At 40.9% G+C, this 27830-nt stretch overlaps 1 protein-coding gene across 4 annotated transcripts in view; it reads right to left on the bottom strand.

The window, feature by feature from the left end:
• RAD51B (RAD51 paralog B) overlaps positions 1–27830 on the bottom strand; it is a 412254-nt gene that overhangs the window by 95146 nt on the left and 289278 nt on the right. For all 4 annotated transcript variants that reach the window (XM_035327969.1, XM_035327967.1, XM_035327968.1 and 1 more), the window contains one exon: positions 26849–26927. In XM_035327969.1, the coding sequence (XP_035183860.1) occupies positions 26849–26927 (79 nt within the window). The remainder of the gene's footprint in view (positions 1–26848; positions 26928–27830) is intronic.

Raw genomic sequence — 27830 nt, 5'->3', positions numbered from 1 at the left:
GTATTAAAGGATTGGGAAACAGGAATCTTAACAGTGGCCTAAGACTATCATTCTAAAAAGCATAAGGAAAATTTTATTTATTTAAGTCTTACTAATGCATATATATCTAAAATATACACATATACATACAGATTGATAGATATATTTTAATATTCTTGCAACTTCCTAAAAAACTAGCACAGAAAAGATACTCAAATAAGAACAGACTGAAGTGAGAGTTTTGAGCAAGACAACTTCAGAAGGAGAGGAAAACAGACAAACTTAATAGTTTAACAAGGAGCACTGGATTATATGATTTCCAGATACTCTGGGCTTCCTTCTAATTCTACAGACTTTGTATATTGTCTGTATAATAGATGTCAAAACTTCTAGGTATTTAGCATGAACAGCACGATCAATTTATAAGACAGTTCAGACTCAAAAAAGTCAACAGGGAAACTTTCACTGTTCCAGCTACAACGTTCTGAAATTTTATTTGAGTATTTTAAATACAGGAACTTGAATTTATACTGAGTCTCACACCATTCACAGTAAGCAGTGAATAGTTTTGTATGCATTCCCAAGGTTAATCAGACTAATCTATTAGTACTAAGTAATTTTCTGCGGAATATGTTTCCTAAAAATTGTCTCACCATCTCTAGAGATATTAAATCACAGTGGTAACCAGTTGTCTTGAGGATGACAAGAAGCTATTCTGCACAAGCAGTTGTTCAAGACAGACTCCCCAGTGAATTCTTATTCTAAGAGTTTGTATCTGCATGTTTTAGTAAGCGCCTCCAACTATTGCCTCAGATTTACTTTTTGGAATATATGAGCACTTAAAACCCGTTCATGATAAACATGTCAAGGGCCCATTTTATCATTTTTTAATTGAAAGCAGGTCTCTAAAACAAATTTGTCCATGTTGGGAATGCAAAAGCATTTGGGAGGGATATGACAAGCCATTCAAGCAACACTGAATGTTCAAATTATACTTAAAAGCTTTATACACAATACTGACCAGAACAAAACCTCAACTTAGGCAACCTCTCTGCATACTTCACAGTCACATCAGTATTGGCTCCCAAATACAAAATATATGCACATACTATGTTAGTCAGTGATCAACAAACTACTGATATTCATACCATGAAAAGCTACATGATACCTAAAATGTTAATCACTCCTCCTCACTCCTCGTCATATATGTTACCTACCATGAGATCTGAGTTCTAGTGGGGTCAGAAATCACACGGTGTATTAAAGGCTTAAGAAGAATTCTGAAGATTTAAACTGTTTTGACCATGAGCAGAAATGTGCTACAGAAAAAAAAAAAAAAAAAAAAAAAAAAAAAAAAGGTTGATGAGTCTTGGCCACAGAGGAATAGAACTTCCTAGTCAAGGAAAAAAGAATGATTTAAGTGATAAATGTGCTAAAGCAAATTCCTTACTTTTCTCATCCTACCAAGTAGATCACACCATTAACCTGTTTTGGGGAATCAAATGAAAAATGACAATATTAGCTATTTTATATTTAAGAAGAGAGTCTTTGCAAGGGTTCATGTAACTCCATTCATGTTGTCAATTTCTATGTTAAAAGGCCAGGAATAATCTGTTCCATTAAAGAACAGGAAGAAATTATTTCTCTTCATGCTGGTTTCTTCTTTCTGATATAGCCCAGATTTAAATGCACACTTATTAGGTGAGAACTCTGTTGTCCATTACCAATTCCTGAAAACTTCAATGTGTTTTCATTTCTTTATAGCCAATAGCATTTTTTTTTTCTATTGGGAAAAAAATGCAGTAAAAACAAAAGCAATATCCAAGCCAATCCCCAGCCTTCAGAAGACTCTACAGAGCACACAGATGACATCCTATATGGGGGTAATATATTTCATTAGACGATAGATGAAGAGAGATTTTAGATGGTATGTAGGGATGTAATATTAACATCAAATACATTCCAACTCCCTTATCTAATCTAATGCGCCATTTAGCAGCTGATATATCAGGTCAAGTCTTTGAATCAGTTTCATGCCAGGGAGTAAATGATGCCTAATATTTAAATAATCATCCTTTTGACAAAGATGAACTTGATCAGTAATAAAGATTGCTTCCAATCAATGATCTTCAAAAGGTCTCTTCTGTTTCTTTCCAGATGACTACACAAAATATCACAGTACATAAAATGTCTTGGCCTAATCTGCTGCCACTTGTTTCCTTCTTTGCCATTATTTCTTGAGCTTTATGAGGTACTTTTGTAACTGTTTGGGGCCTAGAAAAGGCATGCTCTCGCTTTCGTATGGAAACTGGAAGCACTTGCATTGTTCCCCTGCCAGAACACACACACACACACAAGCTGGCACATTCTTCTAATTACAAAAGTTAAAAAAAAAAAATCACTGCTGTAATATTAATAGCAAATACATTCTGGTTCATGTCTGGTTACACTCAGGTGAACACTGATAAGTCATGTGTGAGGTTCTCATACACAGCTCTGCCACCACAACGCCAGTCCTAACACGCCTCAGACTCTTTTTGACATTGCCATACACCTCAGTCCTGAATGGAGTCTTGCTATTCCACTCCAGCATTAACATTTGCAGTGATCAGCTTCACAGAAAAAGCTTTAGCCTAAAGGAGCAATATCCTCTCAAAAGTAACGATGAAGATTGCTGCCTCAAAATGCCACCGTTGTATGGTCCTGTTTTAACTTTCCCCTCCTTGGCCTGGGACAGATCACCTGAGACAAAGGGGTACGGCACGGCAGAGCTGTGCTCTGCAATCACGTTCAGTGAAATTAGGTTGTATCACTGTCAAAACCTCAGTTTCTGCACTCATAGCTTAGGAGAGAAATGCTCAAAAGCAACAAACACAGAGCAGTGGGAAAGCTATGCTGGATAACTCCTAATTTGTAAGTCAAATTGAATTATATCGCTGGAATTGCAAGCACTGAAGGGCCCCCTAACCAGGGTTTGTTCTTGCTGCACCACATTCGGGTCTTTACAGAAAGCAGCTGCCATCCCACATGGCACTTTGGGCCAAACTGAGGTGCCCGCCCAGAGGCAAGCAGCCAGCCTCGAGCACGCGGCCTCTGCCCCGGCCCCAGCGGCGTGAGGCGAGCTAAAGGGAAAGCGGGCACTGCGCTCAGAGCGCCTGTCCTCTCCTCTGGCACAGGCAGAACTACTGTTCTTTTTAAAAATCCCCTGCTCTTAGTAAGGTTTGTTTTTCTAACTGGTTCCCAGAAACCTCTAGGGGGTTCCAAGCCCAGAAAAGTAATTACTGCATTACTTTGGCCACAGACACAATATCAACCTTGTTAGACTTGGCCTGTGGAGACAGCCAAACACCTGCTGCTGCAGCATTTATTTGATAAGCTTCATGGTTCGCTAACATAAACCTGATCCTGCTGACCTGCAGGAGGATGAAAAGGAGAGGGGGGGAAAGGGTGGAGCAGGTAGGCGATCTCACGGCCCGCCGGCCCAGCAGCTTTGCAGCCCTCTCTCCCAGCAAGCTCCCATTTCTCTTTGCTTTCTTGTTTCCTGGTGAGAGCTTCAGAGAATTGGTTTTCCCCCTGCAGTTATGCAAGCAGATGTGGAAGGGGCTAGGATTCCCATGCCTTATGACGGATTAACTGACAAGCACGGGATCAATACGGGAATTGTTCTAGGTCTGGCCGCATCTGTAGCCTTCCGAAGCAGACAGAATAGCTGCACACACTCTCGTTGGCATGGTGGTGTGCACTGAAAGGCTGGCTTAGTACCAAAGTCCATTAGTTAACAGCAAGGGGGGAAGGAAGGGCTGCAAATCAGTCAAGTCAACAGATAAAAGCCCGGGGAGAAAAGCAGATGTAGAAATAGAAACTTGATTTTTATTCCTCAAATGATGCACTTTGCTCGTCTAGGACAAAAAAAGAAAGAGGGGGTGGGAGGGAAATGAAACGAGGTTTTGTCCAAAACAGGACTGTCTCCTCCAATGGATCCTGCCAAGGAAAGAAAAAAAAAGAAGAGCCAGGGGACTTGGGAGGAAGGAGAAAATTATCTTCCTAGCTCTGGCACTTGATGTCAGGAAAGAAACACTTCTGAGAGGCTAGCTTGCTTTCCTCTACATCCCATGTTTTCTCTAGGTAGAGGGAATCAAAGGCAGACTATGCAGAAAACCAGGAAAGTACATGTCCACATATCTGCTAGTTGTCATTCACATGGAAAGGGTCTGACTTCAGGACAGTGAGTTTTCTAGTGCATCTCTGTCTGTGTATGTTGATAGTGTGTCTTGGAGATATACAACGTGATTCACCCACTTGGGAGACGGTGAGAAACAGATGAATCACTCTGGATGACATCAGAGACAGCCCAAACATTTATTCAAACTTGGCAAAAATCTGAACACTAAACATCTGAACATGTGTGGAATTGTCTACACGATCATATTCCACCTTATTTCACCTCCTTCTCCTGGCTCAGAACTTCAGGAACTTTATCTCCTGATGGTGAAAAAAGCTGTGAAAATTTAAATAATATGCCACAAGACATTTTCTGTATAGATCCAACCCAAATCAAAGCAAAAATCTTGAAAGAAAACTTTTCTTGTAGACTCCCAAGCCCAGCTTTGCAGGTATGTGAAATTCAGCTATCACATGATAAACATCTGAAATTTTGGGCTAGTACCAATATTCTACTTTTGTATTCACCCTACATTGTACAGGATCCACAGCATCAAAGCAAAATGCTAAGTACACTCAGAAAAAACAGCACTTCTGGATTCTCAGAGCTCTAGCGCAGCCAACTGTCCTTCAATTTCTGCCTTTATTGATGGCCTGTTTCTCTCCAAACAATATGATTTTTTTAGAGGTAGTAATTAAGGACAAGAAACAAATAACCTGATAATATAAGGAAACTCTTGTGGAAGGTATTGCAAGAAGACACAGTGTAAGTGAATTCAAACCACGCTAAGAAGCCTATATTGTTTGGAAGCCTGTGGGTACAGAAGGCCCACAAGTGCTGCCCACTGTGAAAGTCTTGAGAGCAACGAGTGATGTGTCCAACTCCTGGAAAATGCACCAGAGTAAGCCATCTTAGTTTTCTTAAAAATGGCTGATGACTGAAGCCAGTAACTTCATTCTTTATCCACCATTTTGCATGAGGATAACAAAAATAACTCAAAATGCATTGTTCACCCACCAGGCAGTGGTGATAAAGAACAACTCATGGCCTACTCCCAAGAGCTATGAGAGACCAGCAGCAAAACTCCTATGCTAAGGACAACTTCACTGCTTGAAGCCCTCTACATAATAAAGCCATCTCACTTCAGAAAAAGTTATGCAGCATACAGACAAAGTATTGCAATGACTACAAAGGTCCTAATGGTAATTCTGAAAACAAACAAAAAAAATCCACCCACATCATATTACAGAATATTCTTCTACATTATTCTGCCTTTTATTCACAAACCTTTTTCCTAATGTTTTGTACATGGTTTCCCCATCACATTGTACATGCAGAGGCTCCCTGAGGAACAGATGTTTCTTGGTAAAAAAAAATGGTATAGTAGCAGGAATAGCTTTAAATAAAGTCAAGTAAGTTTGATGGCGGCTGGGGTGATGTAGTGTTGGTTACCACATGAGAATCAGCACCCAAGGAGCTTGACCTGGTATATCAGCTGAGCACTCTGAAACCACACGTAAGTTTGAAACACAGCAAGGCAAATGAGAAACAATGACAGCCGTGCAGCTCGCTCAGAGCATCCCCAAGAGAACAGCCATATGCCGACAACAAACACTGCAGCCGAAAGGAACCAAAATTGTACAACGGATTCTTAAAATAAATCCTCCCAACAGGCCCTGCTTCCTGTTCTGTTAACAGCCACCCGGCCAGAGGAATGGAGCTCACTCTGACTCACATAAAGGCAAGTTTGTACAGGGGCACTGAGCCGCGTGTGTGACTGCACACGCTCTTGTGCAGCCAGCTGAAGGACCGCAAGAAGAACACGAAAGCAGGATGTCTCTCTCGACATTTTCTTGTAGGTGAAAACCAGAAAATTGTGACCTTTTTTCTCTCTACGGGTAAAATATCAGCAAAGGTGTTGCAGGCCTGTAATAGTGCAAGGGTAACGAGAGCTCAGCCTAGTGCAAGTACTCAGAGGTAACACATTCCATTTGCTGGGTCACATCCCTGGGAACCTCCAGGACCAAGACCTTACTGCTGTCCCATTTTGTGTGACAGAGAAGGATCAAATTGGTTGAGGGTAGAATTATCAAGGTAAAACCTTTTTCATGGTAACTGAATATTGTGCTGTCAAATACCTGTTCTTCAAAAACATCTTTCTAGCTTTATGGTTGTGAAGACAACTTTAACGCTGTGACCCCAGAGTAAGCAATACAGTAAGTTGTTTGACTTTGCAATCACACTAAAACAGGTTTCTCAAAAATAACTTCCCCATCATGGCTTGATGCCTTGAAATGACTGTCTGAACCCATCCTTCTCCCCAGCGGTTTTTGTTTGAACAAACGTGGTTTCTTCAGCTTAGAATCAATGGAAGAAAGAGACTGTGGCTTTTCAATATGGGCTTGGTTAAAACCTATTGAAACTAGTCGATCTCACACTACACTTCCTTTCAAGCTAAATAAGGCAACAGTTAAATACCTCTTTGTTTAACAATTGCTAAAAACAAAAGACTGCAAAAAAAGCACAGGCTGAGCAGGGTCTGGACCTCACAAGACAAAGGGAATCATAGGAACAGATGCCCCAAATGTGGAGATTAATGCAAAGAATATTGCAGCTCTGCTCTAGGAGGAGCAGAACTGATGAACCCCAACCAATTGCCTAGGAGAGTTGAGGATGAGTATGGTATCCCTTTCAACATATGAAGATCCTAATGTGTCTGACTATAAGCCAATGTTAAATACACCCTTTTTACTACATTAAACTACTGTAGTTATTTCTTTGGTATTTTGCTAGCTGTCACTCAAAGCAAGTGGAACACTAAAAGCATCAAGTTGTATATATATATATACATATAATATATAGGTAAAGGATACCAATAACAGGTTTTTTCTTAAAGAAAACCATCCAAAATGGGTTTATTTTCTCAAATTATTGATAGGTAACCTTAACCCTTAAAATAAAACTCTGAACCCCATTAAGCAGATGGATAGGATTTCAGCTCATCCTTTAACCACACCTTATTACTGGCCAAGTCCTAGATGGCTAATTACATCCAGTTGTTTCTGAATAGACCTTTAACTACCTCTGTTGGCATCCTCAGTATCTAACACTCTTTGGAGAGAGAGGAGGAAGCAATCTGACTAAGCATTAGACAAATAAGACTTACTGACTGTTAGAATAAAAGCAAAAGAACAAAACAAAGTAACTTAAAAGGACAGTAGGCCAGTTTGTTTATAAGTGTGTTTGAGGAAAGCCTAAGAGAAAGTGCAACACCTCACAGTATCCAAAAGGCTTTGGGTCATTTTTTTTCAGCCATATCATGCCTCAAGTTTTGGCAAGAAAAAATACAGGCAGGAACTGCTAAGACGATTTCCAGTAGTTCACTTTCATTTTAAATAGTTTCACAGCACTGGCACATCATTGATTTATCCTTGACTTATCCTTAAAAAACAGTCTAATTCCCCAAAGCTCTGTAGCATCTCTGCTCTGCTTACAGAGCACCTTAGTGGGTCCTGAGGGGAGGTACAGCATGTGGTCAGGAGGAGGAAGGACTACATGAGAATCCCATGAGATAACCTAGGTCTGCTCAGCCTAGTCTCCAGATGAGCTGTTACTGATGTGAGAATTATTTAAGTCAAGCAAACTGTAAAGTATTATGTGAGTATTTAAAACTTTGACTCTTAAAGCAGGAAAGCCAAGAAAATGCAAAATTTCACTTTGGAAAACTGTGCCCAGAGAAGGCAATCCAAAGCTTTCCAGATAACTGGGCAATACCTGGATTATCTACGTATGTATATATGGCCTTTAACAATGTAGAAACAGAGCATGCTACATATGTTGCCAAACATCTCAATCTCTGTAAATTAGAAAAGATGATTAAAAACAGGACATGAGAAAACCATTTGTCCACTATTACACAAAACTGGGTAACAATTAGCAGCTGAAGTCAGGTATCTTCTGACCACAGCCTTAAAACTGTATTTCCTCTGATATTACTCATTCATAGGCCACATTTAAAAGAGCAGTGAACAACTGCTGCTGATGGTTGTGGTTCATTAGCCAGTCAGCAATAGATGTCCCACATACACTCATTTAGCGTAACGCACATTTGCACATGGGCTTGAAGTACTGCAAAACCATACACCCACAGATCCTGCCTCAGCTAACCCTCCCTCTCAAGGCCTGCTTCCACTCCCTCCTCCTGCCCACCATTAATCTCCCCATTTGCCTTTTAGCTTTGCTTAGATTACAAGTTATCGTCACTATGTACATGCAAACTGTAACCAAAGACTGTCTGTGCCTAACAATCACTCAAGTCATTTCCAGCTAATGATTTACTGTTTGCTTCACTTCCCCACCCACCGTCTGGCTTTTTTAGGGCAAAGACATAATTTCTTGTATGTTGCTAGAGGACTACCCGCACACCAATGGGGCTAAGAATGCAATAAAAAAGATTTAATAGCAAAGGGGATGAATAGAACATTCTAGTATTTCCCCTTTAGCAGAAAACAGAGTTTCCACTACGGTGGCAAAGTCTCCTATGCCCAGAACAAGCCAAGTACTGCCTTCTGACAACGCCGGGGAAGTACTAGTGGCAAGACAGACCCATCTCTCTGCTGATCCGATTCTTCAATGAGACAATTCACTGTCTGTTTCTGGGGAGGAATGAATGGAGGAGTTAGATCAATTATCTGAGAGTCTTCAGGATACAATCTGACAGATGATGAAAGAACTCTAATATGTAATTGAAATACCCTGTACCAAAACATCCACATTAAACCTCTGTTGATTACACACAGGTCTGAGCTATCTCAGACCTTCAGAACAGGAATTGAGTTGTTTATCAGTGAAAGCCAAACTTCTAAAAAGCTGGCTGCCCACTACAGAGCCTTTGTGTTGGGTAAATTAGCTTCAGGAAAAGAATCAAAATGAATTAAAACCACATGGAGATCCTCTCCCTTTACCCCCCTTTTCCCCTTTCCTTTCGCTATATGAATCCCCTCACCAGGAGACAGAGGCCAGTTCAGTCTAATTTAGTCCAGTGTTTTTGTTTCCTAAAGTCTCAGTCTTGGGCTGAGTCCATTAATAGGCTGCAGCTGATTTTAATCTAGATGAACTCAAGACTTCTCTCTTCTTTGGTTTTAAAAAGATTACAAATTGTGTGTTATATAAATAGAGGGAAAAGGGAAAAAAAGAACCAGAATGAGTAAAAGATCTGCTCTCCATTAGCTGACCTGCTGAACAAGCCTGTGATTCAAATAAAGATGAGAAATGAGAGCTGTGGGGGGAAAAATACACAGCTAAAAGCTCTAGTGATACTATGCCCAGACACACTGGTAAGAGGAGATGCAGTCATGTCTGATAGCTACCATTACCATCTCGACAGTGCAGGAGATAGTAATAAGGCTCCAAAAGTGGCAAACCAGATGCTTCTAAGACCATTCTGATCATTTGCAGCATTCTTTCCCAGTTAAACTTAAAATCATGTTGATTAGCAATTGTGACCTCTTTGTATGTCTTTGGTACCTGGTGGAACAAGCTGGTCTTCTTACAGAGTTGGTTTTCTTCTTCCTGTGGATATTTATCAGCATAGAAGACTGCTGTGATACCCATGTGGACTGATTCAAGTCAGAGCTCTAAAAGGAGGTGCTGAGCTTCAAGAGACTTGCCTCAGATCAGTGCTGAGGTACCTTGGGGGACGAGGCTATAGAAAAGGGGTATGGATATGTTGTCCTCAAGAACAACCAGTTCTGGTCTCCTCAGGATACGTGAAAGACAAAATGAAACCATATCAAGTGAAATGCAAAACTATTTTTCCTTTTGTCCAGAAAACCCAGTCTAGAATAGCTTTAACAAGTTTGAAAAAGAAGAGTAAACTAAACTGCTACAAAAGTTAAATGGGGGAACTATTTTTTGTATGATGCCCCAGCTCAGAAGCTTTAATACAACAGTCTTCCCACCATGGTAAAGAATGACAGAAGAAAATCAGTTCCTTCTAGTGTTGTTTCTTGTGACCACAGTTGAATGCGACTGTCAATAAAGCTGTCAGTACTGCTACACACAAGTATTAATATGGATATGGTCAAAACACTTCTCATATTATTGGTATCAAACCCCTCTGCACAGTCATCTTTGTTTCTTCTCTTCCTGTCGCACAGAAGGAAAGGAGAGGTGGGTGCCATAAGTCTCCATCTCAGAACAAGCAGGGCTTTTTTTGCAAGATCAGATCTCCCAGCACCATTTTAAAAATTAATTTCCTTGTGTGCTTTTTGTGCCTTTTTTTTTTTTTTTTCTTAAATAACAGATTTAAACTCTTAGGGTGCTATGATACATTACTACTATGGATCTGAAAATTGAGAATGCCAATCACCAATCTCAAAGTATTCTCATTTTAGGGGGAACGGGTTGGGCTTTTTTTTTTTTTTTTAATGCTGACTTGAATTCTCTGGCTACTTTATGTTACTCTGGCACTCTACACATAGTCACAGGACGCTGTGTCACAGGACACCGTATTTCAAGCCTGGGTGAATTCATGATTTTGAAAACAATCATGGTAAGCTGCAAATTTGACTCTCATTTTTCTTGATGCTCAAGCTCAGAGGCTGATACATGACAAGTTTCCTTTCAGAGGAATCTCATGAACAGCTCATACACAAGTGCTCTATTTAAAAACAGCCACTGAGGAGCGAAGTCAAGTGTGAAGGGACTACGACCGGCAAGGGAATAAAGTGCATCTACTCACAGCACACTGCAATCACAGTTCTGATAAAGGAGAGAATGGCAGCCACTTGGAAGAAGGAGAGTCCTTTACAGAGTTGTCTGTAAAAGACTTCTGTTACTGAACTCCAGCTGAGAAATACAGGTAAAAATCTCCTTTCAATACATGAGGAAAAAAAAACGTTTTTAATAACACATGAGCAATATTTTTAGCGAGTTGTACTTACAAACAAAAGATCCCAAGAAACTGAAGTGTTTATGTTATTATAATTTTAAAACCTCCAAATAGCATTTGATCCCTCAGAGAATCCATTTCAGAGCTCCAGAAATGTTTTTGCTCTGTGTGCAAATGCTGACATTTTGGGAATCAAACGCGTCTGTTTTAGACACACCAAGAGAGTATATACCTACATAAAATAAAAATCTCTGTTTTCCCATACAAAGGAAATACAATAGACACAGTAAAAGTGCTAGTAATCAATAATAGACAGTAGATATACAGAGAGGTGGATGGACAGACAGACGTAAGAGGAATTACACAATCCTAATCAGCTTTACCTGCATATAACCCCTTGTAATAAATCTGAATTGCAGTGATAAACGTGACTGTATTAAACCCAGCAATTTTTCATTCTTTGCTAATGGGGCAAATGTAACTTGGAAGGGGTCTGCATGAAATCACTGGAGGTTTTATTTGTATAACTTTTCTGGAGTTTGACTGGGACTAAGACTAGACTTGATTGCATGTGGGTGGCTGTGGGGCGGGTGGACAGCTGGGTGAAAAACTATGACAAAAGGAATCTTGTCCCATTTCCTGCCTGCGCTTCATTCACTAATGAGTACTGCTCTGGGTCACTCTCAAGATTTCTTCATCTGTTGTTGTCTCGTCTGTAAAAGGGGCACCCCAGCAGTGGAGCTGTTGTCAGCTTGTCTTGAGAGTTTATTCGGCTGCCTCTCACCCCTGCAGCTGTGTGGGATTGTGAGTGCCTGGCTGTAAACAACGCCATACTTCGTGCTTCTTTTTGGATGACTTGAAGGCCAGGCTGAGGCCAGATGTGTTTGCTGGTGTAATCTGTTTCCCATTTCTCGTAATAAAAGCATATCTCAACAACTACTAATAAAGTGAAATCAGGATTTATCTGTTGTCTTCTTCAATGTGATTTGTGTTGGAAAGAGAATGTTAATAAAACACAGCTAAGTCTTCAGTCTCTCCCTTCTTCCTGAATACTGTAAATACTGTCATGTATCCCTACCAGTAAACAACCAGACCGGTCTATCTGATGGCACTGGACTCCTCCTACACTAACCGATATGCCTTTTGCTAGCTTGTGGAAACAACACCATTTTCTTTCAAGAAACACTGTTTTGCAGTAACACTGCCTTATTTATTCTTGTTTCTTTTGCCAGATCTGTTCACTTGAAAAGGTTTCCTCCTGGTAACAGGTTTAGCCTTTTTACTAGGATTCTTTCATAAAAAGCTTCTCCCTGTCTACAGGCAGCTTTCAGCTGGGTCTCCCACTGCAAACTGTTCTGTTAGCAAGTCCAGTCCCCAAATGAGAAACCCAATTCCAGGAGCCATGTGAAGACTGTGTCTCCTTCCCTGGGTCCAGGGTAGCTTCCTGTGAGTTCCACTAAGCTTCTACCCAAGGTAAAGGTGTAAATCACCCCCCAGTTTTGTTATGACAAAGAGGTGACACTTGATTTGCATTGTATTTAGAAATAGCTTTCCCCTTCGAAGCAGATGAAGAGGTGAGGCATCTCAGAGAATTGCCCTAGAGTTTCATTCTACAGGAGGTTTTGCCCAGCCACCTAGCCCTGGGAAGGAGAGGAAGCCCCTCACAGTGCAAGGCAGCTCGAACTGTAGATGCATCAAAACAGCACCTACTTTATTCAGGATAATTGTTCCCTGGCAGTACTCAGAAGATCATCTGTTGTCTTCAGTCACTCTACTGCATGTCAGCTCCTCAGTCAGCCTTGCTAGCTAGCTCTGTTCAGCAAATGGACCACAAACACAAAAAAAAAAAACAAAGCAGATACTATTTCCTCTGTGCCTCTTCAGTTTTCTTTTAACACCCAACTATAAAAACCGTAACTGCACACGTAGAACTCCATTAGTGGCATAATTGAAGACAACAGTTTTAGCTGGCATGGAATACACGATTTATTCCGTTAAAACCACTCATGATTACATGTGAGAAGGAAAGAACTCTTTTTAGCTTTTAGAAAACAAATAATTTCTAGGGTTAGCAATTAGAAAAACAAAACCAAAACATTTGTACTTGTAACCTGAGTATCCTTGCTGTGGGGCTTGACTAAGATGTGCTAAATGTAATCTTGGATTTTTTTTCTTCAAAGAACCACCACACTTTAAGATGCCAGTGATGAAAAAAAACTACGTCTGGGCAGTCTTCCTCCCACTGCTCCATCTGTGTTTCCAGAATTTTACTGTGCTTTCACATCTACTATGTGAAGGAAAGATCAATCTATTTCCAGAAGGCTACTTATGGGTGGTCTGAGTTCATTTTATTTCTTAACTTTATTTTCCAGGACATTCAGAGTTTTCTCTCCATTTTCTGTCTTGAACTTTGTGGTTTTACAGAGCCACAATACCAATAATGTAATACCGAATATTTGTTTTATTTCTTCCTGTATCCAGCATGGTTTTACACACAAGTTGATCACCTCCAGAACTGTATTTACCATACAAGAAGCATATCTGATTTGACCTTGGCCCTAATTCTCGTGCCTTCATCCACACTGTATGTGATTGACTTACTTCGACCCCTCAAAGAACATTCCTTACACTTACCATCTCCATAGATTCATGGAATTCTCTTTGCATTCTTACCACATGCTTCCACTCTGTCAAATCAGTTTGTCCTCAGAACACTTACGTTAAACAAAAGAAGATGATTTTTGGTAAGTAACGTTCTTGCTCTGTCTACACTAATGTTGGTAGATCCTTCACAAGACCTATATTCTGTGCGGCCATTGTATTATAAAGTTTGCAAGCAGTCTTCCAAAACTGATGTCTTATATGTTGGAGAAAGTAAATTCCTTAGATTTCAGAATTAGGGAAATAGACTCTGCCATAAATGTCTGAAAGTAGCATTTTGTACATCACACACATCATGGCAGCCTGTGAATTAAGAAGTCAATCTGTGGGTGCACACTGAATATGAAGACAAAACTGATAAATATGTGTGAGCTTCTTTCACTCTGAAAATTCATAGCATCAAATATAGGAAATGAACCCTTTATATCAGAATCAAAATACACACTTTTTTTTTTTTTTTTTTTTCCCCAAACACCTCAGCAACATGGCATTGCCTCGAATGGGGTGAAAATCTGCTTCTCTGATGTCCCTTGACACTTACAGAGGTGGAACATGGACCAGACATACCAAAGTAAAAGTACAGGCAGCCAGAGCTGATGGCACAGTCACTGCCTGAGTCATCTGAAGATCTGAAACAATGGCTCTAAGCATAATGAACTTCCTCATTAATCTGACAGCATGTCAGCCTCATGGCTTGAAGGAGGGGGAGAGGGACGGCAGGGATTCTGCCACTTCAGCAGACAACTCTATGGGTGGAGCAGGAGCAGAAAAGTACAGTAAGCCTGGCTCATTCAGTCTCCAGCAGATACATTCCTGATGCTTCAGCAACATGACTGAACTTTGCATTAAGGACACTCAGTGCCTGCCATACTCAATAAGGAAATGGCATCTCTTACTGTTCCTGATGGTGAGCAACGATGCAGAGGGGGAACAGAACAGCAGAGAAGCAGCAAAGCAGAAGAACCAGGGCTTAAAACCTCTGATTCACATGACCTAAATAAAATACTAGCACTGTCATACCTGATTTGGGGCTTTCATGCAATGGAAACCTATTATTTAGATAAAGAGAGTGTCCGCCCTTAACCTCCTGAACTATCAATTTTCCCCCGTCTAATACTGCAGAAAGGTTATGTTGCAGTGCCCTGTGCTTCCTCACATTTAAAGTTAGGGTAGCCAAGGGCAACAAAGACTCCTTCCTCTCTAGCCTGATAGCAGAGTTCTTCCTTCCTTTTGTTCACATGAAGAACAAACACTGAGCTGAACAATAACAGTGGATGCTTCATTATGATGCTCTCCTGGGCACACAGCCCTGGTTAGCATTATCTTACCACTTGGTTTTGTTTTGAAGGAAACCCTGAATGGTCCTTTCAATTGCTGGTGTTTCAAGATCAACATTACCCCTACTTCCTGTATTTTAAAGCCTCCTTATTTTACCAACAATATGCGGTACTATGAAAAAACCGACACAGAACCAATGAGCTGAGAAAAACGCCAGTCTGGGGTGCAAGCAATAACAAGAGACAATTTAAGCTAGCTTTCTCTGAACCAGCTAAGCTACTGATTCTGAGCATTAGGGAAAAAAGAAACAAAACAAAATAAAAACCCAACCCAAACCAAACAAAAACACAAATCAAAACCAAAGAAAAGCAAAACAACTTAATCCTTAGCAACTATTCAAGGAAGTGCACGTGAGGACCACAGTTTAGACTTGGAATATACTTACTCAAAAATACCCAGGCATCTGAACACACTTCCTGAAATCAGCATTAGCACTAGACCCCTTCCAATCCCATCGCCTACCTTTTGAGCAAAAAATGCCTTTAGATCATTCAGCAAAATCCATATCCCCTGATCTGTAAACAGACAGCTGGCTAGCCCTGTTTACAACAGACTTATCATTTGTGCTTTCCTGCAGAATTTTATTCTTCTTGGACAAGTAATTGTTTTGTAGAAGTTGCTAAATTATCACTCGCTCTTCACGCTATGGGGAAGGGCAGGTGAACAAATTTAATGACAACTATGCCATCTTCTCTGGACCATCAACCGAGGCATAGCCAAGACACAGATTTCATCTACCCTGATCCAGACAAAGGGAAAAGAAAGTGTCCCTCTTGCCTAATTCAGGACTAGGGAACAGAATTCCAGGCAATCACCCACCAGTCAGTTCCCATCCCTTTGGCCTCCTCCTACTTACAAAAAGCCCTCCTCTGAACACAGGAACATCTGGAACTGTAATACATGTGTTTTAGAACAGCTTTCTGTAGTGAACTGTCTACCATTCCTGCTGGCCACTTCCCAAGCTGTACCTGAAGTGCACATTTGTTTATATTAGGTATGAGTTGTGGTTTCTGTAATGACATGCTGCAGATACCTATGGGGGTGGAAGGTTAATTTTCTGCACCTGTACAGTAATTATCATTTACTTACAGACAGGTAGACTGAGGCATACAGTAACTAAGCCATTTACATGGATCACGCAGGAAATCACTCTTTGACCAAAAAATGGGTTTCTTCTTGCCTTTAGCTCATTCTCTGAGACTGGTCCAAAAGCCCTGCCCCAACCCAAAGCATTTACAGGTGTCAGCTAACATGTAATGACTGAAAGGATGAAGGCAGTGGTAATAACTGCTTCCTTGACATATTCTGCCTTCATTCATATCTGGTTTAGGCTTAGCAAGATGTGCTCACTTCATTCTGTTACCTTACAGTGCGAACAAAATCATGCCCCCAGTAAGCAAAGCTACACCAAAAACAAGGCAGGAACAAAAGCGGGCAGACAGCTTCATCCTCAGCCTGCTCTCTTCTGCAAAGATCTGTTTGCAGGGGAGACAGTCTTGAACTGAGCATGAGGCAAGCTGGCCTTGATCAGTGCCCCGCTGTCGGCCGCAGCCCTCAGGTGGGTCAGCTCATTTACCCCTCTGCAGATTGCATTTGTACTCCGGAGTTTCCTGTGCCCTTGAGTGCTGCAGGAACACGCGGTGTCCTTGCTGAGCCCAGACAGCTGGGGCCAGCTGGAGAGCCGCCCTTCTCTCCTCATGTTCAGACTTGACAATGGAATTTAGTTCATTTTACACAGCAGAAATCTGGCCTTGCTATGACTTCTGGCCACAGCTTAGGAGCTTCTCCTAGGGCACAGCAAATCTTCAAAATGAAAAGCAAAGCGTGCCTGGGGTGGCTCTCTGTGGTTATGGTGGGTGGAAGGCTCCAGGTCAGCATTGTGACCACCTGCTCCCCAGTGCAGTCTAATGCCCACTGTAGAGAAAAATGGGGAGCACACCTGTTTCACGTGGAAAAGAAAGTATTCTGAATGAATGCAAGTTAGCTCTGTTAATTTCCAGCAGAGTCCCGGTCAGTGTTACTCAGCTGGAAGGACGGCAGTGATGAAGCAAGGCCACAGGGATGCAGGGGTAGAAAACTCAAAGGCAGAGAAGAAACAACATACCTTTGAGCTCTGATGTTCACAGCATGAGGCTGTGCCTCTGTATTAAATATGAAAGTGGCTGGGATCACACTACAGGACTACCAGTGTTATGCTTCAACCACCCTAATTTAGCGTTTTTGGCTTTTGCTATCATATTAGAATACATTGGCTTGATTTTCAAAGGTAACAAGCACCTACAGCTCCCACTGACTTCAGTGGCAGCTGCAGATCTAAAAATCAGTTTAAGATAGTTTGCATATTTAGAAGTAGTGAAGGAAAATAAAAGGCCTATTGTGTGGATACGAATAGTTTAAACACTGCTGATGGGTGGTATAAGAGTCCCTTCCCTTTTCAAATGAATTTCACTTCATGTTTTGTTTGGTTTTCCTGTTGATGCATCCTGCACCCTCCAGTGCTAAGCTGGTGGGATCCCACATACTTTTCCTGGCATGTGGAGTTTAAAATAAGAGACCTCAGCAATCGGATATCCTCAGCATTTCCAGCTATTGAACACAATCAGGAGGACTGTGATCCAATTTCAGAGCAGAAAAGAAAAGATATATAGGAATATTCTCCCTGTGTTGGTGCAGGACAGACAAAAGAAAATGAAGCAAACAGGATGTTCTGCTCTTCGGTGAACCCCAGCAAATGACCCCAGCAGATAGGATACAAGCTACAAACAAGCAGCTATAATATATGTGACTGACTGATAGCTTATTCTGGGTAATTCACTCACAGCACAAAGATGGATAAAAAGCTAAAAGGGAGGGTATTGCTCATTAAAACTGACTTAGTTTTAAGTGTGCAATTCCAAGCTGACATGCCTTCCATCAAATGTATGCAGCCTGAAGGAAGAATATGATGTGTTTTTTTTTTTTCCTATATGTTACTATGCAAAAGTCTCTCATCCCAAAATACACTCAGAACATCTACAGGAGAGCAATGCTTGGCATTCAGGACTCAGGACATCAGCCTTCTAGGACATAAGCCTATTCTAAGCTTACTCACTCAGCAGTGAACATCCCAGCTGAGGTTTCCAGAACAGCACATAGCACTCTTGAGAAGTCACTATCAGACTGCTTGATAGCACACCAATAGTCGTGCAACACACCCTAGAAATATCCTATTCTCCACATCCCTACTGCTGCTTCTGGGGAGCACACCTTCGAAGGGCTTTAGGCTAATATCGGCCACTGTTTCTGTAATGGAAAAGCTAGGAAGTCTAAATGAAAATCAGATTAAGTGGAAAACAGAGCAAAATCTTTTCAGCAATAACATCTCCTGAAAAGCTACTAATTTCTAGCGTATTCTACCTGCGTTGCCTCTTCACCCATGCAGCCATATGTGTGCAGTGCCTGGCCTCAGCTGTACCTCGGGCAGACCATCTGGGGTTATTCAGGTGGCAAGCCAGGGCTGACACACCATGCTCTAACAAACCATTGTCTCATCTCTGTCACCCTTAGTTAACTCAACCCAGTCCTGAAATTTAATCTCCTAAATTTTTCAGGGGTCTTCACAAAACTGAACGACAAAGGGCCAGGTTTTGGTTTCATTACAGCATAAACAATGAGGAGAAATGCCATAACAATCACTAACACTATGTAACTAGTATTACACTCATATCTACCGTAAACTGAATTAATCACTCAATAAATTCTGTAGGTAAATAGTGGTTTATAGCTTATCATAGTACTGTCTCTTGCATGTATTTGTTACTAATGTTCAGTCTGTTTTAATGGGATGTGTCTCCTGTAGTTTATTTTTTGGCTTTCTACTAGATAGGCAGAATGCTTATGGACCGTGCTTGATTAGTATATGGAAATTTGCTTTTTACAAACAGCAGCATTTACATGGATAGTTACAAAATCTCAGGTAGTACATTACCTTTTGTACTTATCCTGCATGAACACTGAAATGTAGTGAAAAGGGGGTACAAATATACAGTTGACAAATATTTGTTTAAAAGCTCAAGTGAATATTATGGAAAAAAACTTTATAATACCATCCAACATTATTAATTTTAGGGAATGACTGTAAATAGAATAGTTATTTGAAGTAAAAACCTGTTTGTTGGGAGGGCTTATCACGTGTCTGTCTGCATGAAAGTGCTATATATTCCTGTTCCATCTTATCAGGAGAGATTTAAGCCTATGTGATAAGATAATTTAAATTTGTGGTTAGTCCAATTTAAAGACAGGGCAAGTCTACGCATCAGATGCAGAGATATCTGAGGTTGTTCTAGCTGTGTTAATCCTGGAAACACAGAGAAAGTTTAAAGAAAAACAGCGCTGGGGCCAAAGCAGCAGGAACCTTGTTTGCAAGTGCTATCCCTGTGCTAATAAGCCCCCCCTTGGGCAAAGTTTCCTAGTTTCTGTGAATTGCTATTCAAATGTGCCTATCTACAGAGCATTGCTCTGTGGAGACGTACAGGTTTAGACTGGAGCAAACCGCCGGATCTCCGCACCGCTCTCCCCTCCCTAGCACAGAGAACAACACAGCTTCCAGCAGTTCCCTTTGGCAGCTAAGTTGTACACTCAGAAATCTTAACATGCAGAATGCATCAAGTCCTACAGCTACAGAAATGGTACCTATACTACAAAGGCTACGTCACTGGGGTCACCGTCCTCTATTGCTAACTATCATTCTACGAGATAAAATGAGGTAGTGATGGCTTCACCAAACATGCTGATGAAATGCCAGAACAGTCAAACTCTGAGAGCAGCAAAAGAAATGTAGTCATGCCTATGTGAGAGAGGGATCCGTCACAGTAAGACTTAACTGCTTCATGCCTTCGTAAGCTGCACACAAAAGCATATGACTTTATTCTGGCTCAAAAGCATGTTTTTGGACATTTTCTTGGCTCCCTACTCATGAATGTGTTTGCTTAAGAACATTAAGTCCACTATAAGTACATTTGTCCTTATTCTACAAATATGTAGCCTGAAAGATGTAACATCTTCTATGTTAAAATCAGGTAATCAATAGTAGAGTCTTGGACTTCTATGAGAAAATTCAGTTCCCAGCACAATATAATGTCACAAATCACCGGTACTACCTCTAATCAACACGCACCTTCACTCCTTATGCTAAAAGCCTTTTGGAAAAAAGGCCATTTGCTTTAGCACTGTGCTGAAAACACAGGGGAGAAACCCACTTTGATCAGGAATTCATTACTGTGAGACTAGGAAGGACAAGATTTCTCTGAAGTGAGACCATTTTGTCCCAGAAGGCCTGTGGTATATGACAGTCTTGAACAGAGACTGAATCTTTGCAAATACACTCATATTCTTCAGCTCATTTGTTTAACAACATTGGCTCAGAAGAAATAGGTTTCGATTCACACTTGTATAAATGAGAACAGATTTGGCACACTGCTTGCACCAAGTTTTTTCATATTACGTTCGGCGAAACTTCAGAAAAATTAAATGCTGGCACTTTGGTTGCAATCTAGCAAATCATTTAGGGATATGCTTGGCATTCACTGCAGGAAAGCTGTACTGTTATCTTCAGTGCCTTTGTGTATGTGTTCAGAAATAAGCAGGTACTTCAATACTGCGTACTGCACTGGATTTATCCAGTATAACATCCTCCTGCAAGTTACAGTCACAGCAACAAGTCTGGCCAGAAATTTTACCAATCTCTTGTCTATCTACTATGCAGCTAGAAAGAACATGCTTGCAGAGGAAAACATTTAACTTTAATGAAATGACGGGGTTTGTTTTGTTTCTATTGGATCTCAACCTAAGATACCTCTAGTCTTCCTTCACAATTAAAAAAAATTCCCTCTACATCTCTTTGTTACCAGTTTCAGTTGTCTTTATATCTGTGCCAGCCACAGAGTTGGGCTAGTCCAGCGAGGCTCTGCCAACGCAGCTGCAAAGCAGCCGAACAATTCCCACAAAGCCACCTAGTGAGGATGCACTCATCCAAGTCAACAGCATTCCTGGGTCAGGTTTAGTAATCCTTTCCACCCAAATGCCAAGAACTATCTGGAAATTTTTGTTTATGTCAGCTACATCAATAGGGAGATTTTGCTGGCAAAGGAATCTTGGAGGTCTTATTTTTTTCACATTCCTTATTGTCAAGATGGACCTAACCTACAAACTGATCATGCTTTTTTGCTCTCATTATTATAAACCTGTTACAAGTAGCATGAGTCTTTCAGTGTCCTGTGGGGAATACATCAAAAACTGTTCCACCCCATAGAGATCCTAACAATGATCAGTTCATCTTTATCCCTCCAATAGGGCCGGAAATCACCAGTGGCACTGCAAATCTGTTACCATCTCAATAGCAAAGCACAACTTTATTCCCATTAATCTGTCTTCCATCCATTCACACATCAAGTACAACCCTGCTTCATTTTACAGATTATATCCATGTTGCTCCAGACAAAGGTCACTTTATAGTTACAGTTCTTCAATTGAATGAAAGCTTTTGATGCAGTAAATCATTGTCTCTCACTGTTCAAACTCACACAATACAATACAAATAATGCTGCCCTTTCTTTCAGAATTCCCTTTCTACCTCGCTACTCATTACCAAAGCATTTCTTTACAAAATAAAACGAGGCACTTTTCACTTGCTTCAGCCACATAAATTAGTTATAGCACTTTGGAGACCGTTTGCCATGCTGCACTACCAGCCCAAACTCTGTGCTATTTTGAGACCAAAATGAGCTTCTTTCAGTATGTTAGTGACAAATGAAACATGATATAACAAGGTTTCCCAAGATTTATCTGTTCCTAGAACTCTTCCCCTTTATCACTGTAAAACTGAAAACCTAAGAAACTCTCCTCCCAGCACCACCCACCAGAAGTCACCTGCCTCAGTAAGACATCACAGGCTAGGTTGTGTTGTGTGCACACAGACACGTGTCTAGTGGAGAAGAGGGCAGGAAGGACAAAGGGCTGGTTAATTAACTAACTAATCAACCAGTCCTGCTGGGACAGAAATCAAATCAAATCTTCAATTTGGCAGCATAAAGTATTCCGTCCTTTCTTGAGGTAGTGAGTCGAGACAGCACGAGACACAGAAGTTTTCAGGTTAAGTTTGCAGACAGTTATAAATTTCTTTCAAATGGAAGAACAGAAACATGGAAGGATAAACCTTGACGTCATGTACACTCATGAAAAACTGCAACAATTTGAGGGCTCCATTGTTTAGCACTGAAGGTCATAACAAGAACTGAAACCAAAACCTGAAGGCAGACAAATTCTAATCTGAACTACAGAACAAGCATTTAGCAGCAAGATAGCTAAAACTGGAGAACACTGTCAAGGCAAAGTAGGAACTCACATTTCTTGATGCCTTCAAATAAAAGCAAATGCCTTCCCAGAAGAAATGCTTTAGTGTGTCATAAGTTGTCAGATATCTGAAGGAAGCATGTAGGAAATATGGGGGGTCAGTCTGGGTAACCTCCTGATTGCACTAATCTTTAAACCCTATGAAGCTGAAAATAAACCATTACTCAAAAGCAAGTCCTAGCTCACTAATATTATTTGTCTGAGGTTTCCAGAGCTTGAGTTCTTTCAGTCACGAGCAATGTTAATCACTTCGTAAACACTCTCCCTGAGAAGTCCCAGTAGGCTCTCCAGTTGGCAAGCACATTCCGTTGCCTTTTGCAGCACCACCCTCTTAGTACCAGAGGGTATTTACTTAGGTGAGATGGAAGGAGACTTATTTCACAGACAGCTGAGCTGCCAGTTGCTAGTCGGTAGGTTCTGTTGCTGTCTTGTATTTATTCCCCATCATCAGATCACCCACAGAATACAACTTAGAACCGACACGAGCTTATTTATCCTGTCTTTCTTCTGGATATGCACGTACACGTGTAAGTCACATCTGCCAGTCCTGCTGCCCTAACCCAGTAGCTGCTACATTCAGCTTCTCTGAAACTACAGCTGGGCAAGATCAGCCCGTAATCTGCTCTGACGGATATACTAATATCAGCTAATCATTTCCAACCCAAAACAGAATTTGTATCACTGGTAATGACAAAAATCATCCTATGACTTGCAGCCCTAAACAAATAGATCCTAACCTTTTTTGTTTGTTTGTTTTGGTTTGTTCGTTATTCTTTTTCTTAACAGAATCATGTCACTTGCATTAGGGAGCAATATCCAAGCAACAAGTACTTACACAGAATACACATGCAGACAGTAAAGCTTTTAATGTTTTGCAGTGTTTAGATGCACGTTTCTGCCTCTCTAAGTGAAGAAGCTTTACAAAACAGATCTGTCAGACTGGATTTTCCAATCGTAATTCAGGTTCACTACAGAGTCACACTGCGGCATGGCTGAACATGACACTGCATTGCAATGTAAAGGCAACTGAGGGTATTTTTGGGTTTGCATTCCTGCACTGCACAGAGCAATGAAAGGAGGAGACCAAAGGCTGACTTTCCTTGCTAAATCTCTGACCAGCCGTTCTTTTCCAATGATCAAATTTCATTTCTCCAGTCTGAAAGCAGAAATAAAAGGAGTGAATAACTGGATTCTTTCAATCCCTGAACACATGAAATTTTTAAAAGCAAAGTTTTCTCTGTGGCATCCTTGGGCAACCTGGAGCTCTCTTCTGACAATACAAGAGAAGTAGGTCTTCCTACACTAGGATCCCCTCTGAACATTTCTGTGCTTGCACTGGGGCCATGAGATGCAAAGACACCAGGGGAACAGAACAGCGATTTACACTGACAAAGAGGATTTTGATACACTCCTCCAAATGGGGCAGTATTACCATCTTAATAGCCTTTTGCTCTCAGCCCTCTTCCTGAGGACGCTGGAGATTTTTGCGAATGGAGAACAGTTCCGCTTCCCATTTTAACTACAACAATAGCAAAGGGCTCCTTAAACTGCATCAAATAGCAGCCTGTGAAATCCCTAACTAGCCACACTGCCTCTCCTGCCGTTTTATTATCCTCTGGCCCACAGAACAAAAGGGGGGAGCTCCTCCTCATTTTTAGCCTATTCCACACATCCTAATCCCTCAGAGGTGGCAATGGAAATTGCTTGTGGAACTGTTAAATCACACTTTCACTTTGTCTTTCATTCCCTATTCACCCTCACTAATCAAGGAGCTTCCAGCCACATTTTCCGATATCAATTTTGTTTATGGCCTATTGGTTAATGGTCCCGGGATGGGACCCCCTGAGTAAGAATAAAGAATCCTGGGCATTTCAGACAGCTGCCGCTTCCCACCAGTTCCCACACCCATCCACTTGTTCTCATCAGACGCCCTGAATGTGCTCACCTCCTGACACCAACTGAATTACACAACAAAGACTGAATGGGAAAGCTGCCTTTGCAATCCTGCTGCGGGACAGATTCCACTTGTTCGCACTCTACGACATCCTTCAAACCGCAACACAGGGACAACTCCCCCGCCAGCTAACCCGCGGCCAGTTGCCCTAGGGACATCTTACCTCGCATCCAGCTTCCCTGTGGAATGTACAAGCTTCAACTCTTACAAAAACTCTAGCCTGTCTTGCACAAGGCCACCCACCGCCAGTCTGCTAATCGCTTTGTCTTGTTAGGTAGCAATTCCTGTCAACATCTTACCTGAAACAATCATTTCCATGTGATTTGCTCGCTTCTCTCTACAGAAATAATGCTCATTGAAGTGTGGGAAGAAAACACATAATATTTACCTTGTAAAACTCCGTGAGATGCTTCTCATGTGTAAGTGCTTACAAGTCTCTGTAAGGATACTAGCAGCAGGACCTTACTGTTGAACCATGACTTCACCACTAGCACTAGACTCATAAACCTAGAATCTAAAAGAACCAGCATGTAAAATCATAGAAATGCCAGATTCAGATTAAACTATGTGAACGTTTAAGGTTCAGATCCTGCTGTCTGATCTCTGGCCAGGACATTACCTGCTATGTAAAACAGTCTGGGGCACATTATCAGGGGAACTATGCCCTTGCTTACTATCCATCTTGGAAAAAATATCTAAATATAACAGCATAGTCATAAACTAAGAAAAAGCTTACACAGAGAAAAGCTCCAAGCTGCTTTCCAAATATACAAAGAATGCCTGATGGCAAGATAATGCTCACTTAGAGAAATCCACGCTGATTTTAGAAATATGGTGAATGTACACCCCAGAAACATATGGATACAGAGAAAAGAGTAACTGCCATATTGCTAATACAGTGCTATCAAGCATTGTACTATCAGAAAGCCTTGCCATCATCAGTACACGTTATGAGGCCAATCTGCTCTTTAAAGGTAGGGTTCAGTCCTTAGAAAGTTATTTTCCCAGCTTACTGAAAAGATTTGAAACAAATAAAGATCCTCTCTGATCCCAGTTTCTGAAGTAGGAAGTCTTTCCTTCCCAAAGTGTCACTATATTAGTGCCTGAAGACAGAGCAGGAAGTTGTCTACTTTTTAAATAATGACCAGAAACATCTCTGCAACTCAGAAGTAAATTGAGATAGAGAAGTGGCATGTCTTATACCCTGTCCTTAATCAAAATATGTCCAGAGCAACTCTTGCAAGCCATCTCAGTTTAAACTAATAAAAAAATGTTGCTAGTACATGTAGCCTGTTTAAAATTGCCAGTACCAAATAAGGCAGACTGAAGTCCCAGAATGCCATCTAAGAATACACTGGGTGTAATATCCAAAGGTTTAGGAAACACCCAATGGACCCTCACATTATCATTATGTAGATGCGTCAAATGGAAGAAGAAAAAAATTTGTTCCTTTTCTTTTGTTTTCTTAAATTATGTATTGCCAGTATTTTAAACTTATCTAGTCATCAGTAAATGTAAATACATTGCTGATCTGGTCCTGCCTGTTTGTAGGTGGGAAATGAGCAATCAGAAGGAAGAAAACTGTTCACATACCTTAAAATGTCTGTAGCATTTTTATATTAGCAATCAGTGATTGCTAATCACTGGAACCTGAGAAACAGCAATACTCAGCTTTCTTAATGCCATGACTACATATTAGAGAGCATCCTCTGAACAAAAAATCTGCTATACTGCTGCACCAATCAAGAGCATGACTACATATCAACACAGATGAACTAAACACAGTTGATCTAAGAATATCTGTCAAAAAGTAGATAGATTAAAGGAATATTTACTGGGATAAATAGGGAAAAGAAATGAAGAGCTGCATTTCCCTCTTTAACAATGGTTCTAAAACACATATTTTAGGAGATGGACACAAAGAGCCCTAGTGTCCTGCCGTCATAGTATTATTACCCATCTTTTCAGTACAATATCCCACACCACAGAGAACTTTAGGATTATTTAGGGCCCTGTAGCATTCACATTAAAGTGATCACAGAAATAGGGGACAGATATTAATTTCCCTTATTTTATTGATGCTGAGCCATTTGCTAAAGAGAAACTATTTGTTAGAACATGCTACTAATGATAGACAGGTATGCTCCTCCTGAAAAAATTTCTCCCATAGGAACAATGCCAGAACCATTCAACTTACTTTGAATGACAACAGGGGGACGTAATAATTTCAGGGCCTATTCTTAAATCCATGGGAATATGCAGCAACTAATTTAGTATTACCCAAGGTGAGACAGGAAAAGCAGCAGAAGGCTGCCCTTGTCAACTAGACTGTTCAAATGTGTGTGTATTTTTTGTTTTGTTTTTGTTTTTAATTAGTTAAAAACAGCGCCATTTCAACAACCATCAGTTACCTGCCTTCAGCCTGCTTAAAACACTATTTGTAAAAGCAAAGTAATCAATGTTCTGATCCTACCTTGAAGAACCAAGCCCGATTTCTCAATGGTGTAGAAAAAAGCGGAAAATGGAGCAACAGGGGATTTTGCAACCAGGATCTGCAAAACAAACAAACAATGTATAAGTACATATCTCTATCATATACTGATCAGAGCTCAAATCTGTAGAACAATCTCACTAGGTTTAACTTCCAGAAGCATTAAAGCATAACGTAGAAATAACAAGGTTGCTATTGATCTAACCCTGTCACTTCTAAGTAGAGATCTTCTCACAGGAATGTAGAGCTCATGCTGCAATTTAAAAAGGATTCTCAGGTAATAAAAGACCAACCATCATAAAAACAACGTTTTGCTTGTCTTATTGGCATTCTGTTAGCCTGATCATTCTTGCTGGTTCAGGCAGGAGACAATTTTGAGCAAACTGTAACCGCTGCTGTGTAATGTAATTTTAATCACAATTAGCAATTCTACAGATGCATCCCCTTGCCTTCCCCAAGAATTCCACCATGTTCCTGCTGCCCAAAAGCAGTATGATCCACCTGTGGGTCACCACACCAGGGAAGATAACGTGGCATTGCAGTGATCTGGATACCCTCTTTTGAAAAAGGGTCTGTGACCGAGTCAAGTTTTGAGAATCCTGTCTTCAGAGTTTCAAAATAGGAACTGAAATTCCCTGAGGGTTTTACAGTGCAATCAGATTTAGCTTGGCATTTGGGTATGCTGGCCCTCTATGGCCGGTTCAGAAATACTTGAAGCTCTCTGGCTCTACTATGGAGGAAACCACCCACTACTGAAGATGAACTACAGCAGAGCTCTGGACACATAGAAATGGACTTCTTAGCAAGGTTAGGATGTGGAACCGACAGTGCCAGCCCAAATTACATGATTGTGCCTGGCTTTACTGTTTGCCTGCCTGATTTTTGCTGATTGAGGAGGACTGTTCTGTCACAGTTTGCCACAAACTGGCCCTCATTCTATCACCTACATGAAAGTGACATTTTA

The sequence above is a fragment of the Oxyura jamaicensis genome, chromosome 5 (genome assembly GCF_011077185.1).
Source record: "Oxyura jamaicensis isolate SHBP4307 breed ruddy duck chromosome 5, BPBGC_Ojam_1.0, whole genome shotgun sequence".
NCBI classification, from domain to species: domain Eukaryota; kingdom Metazoa; phylum Chordata; class Aves; order Anseriformes; family Anatidae; genus Oxyura; species Oxyura jamaicensis.
Note: the sequence above shows the minus strand (reverse complement) of the source record. Positions and strands in the feature narration are given on the sequence as shown.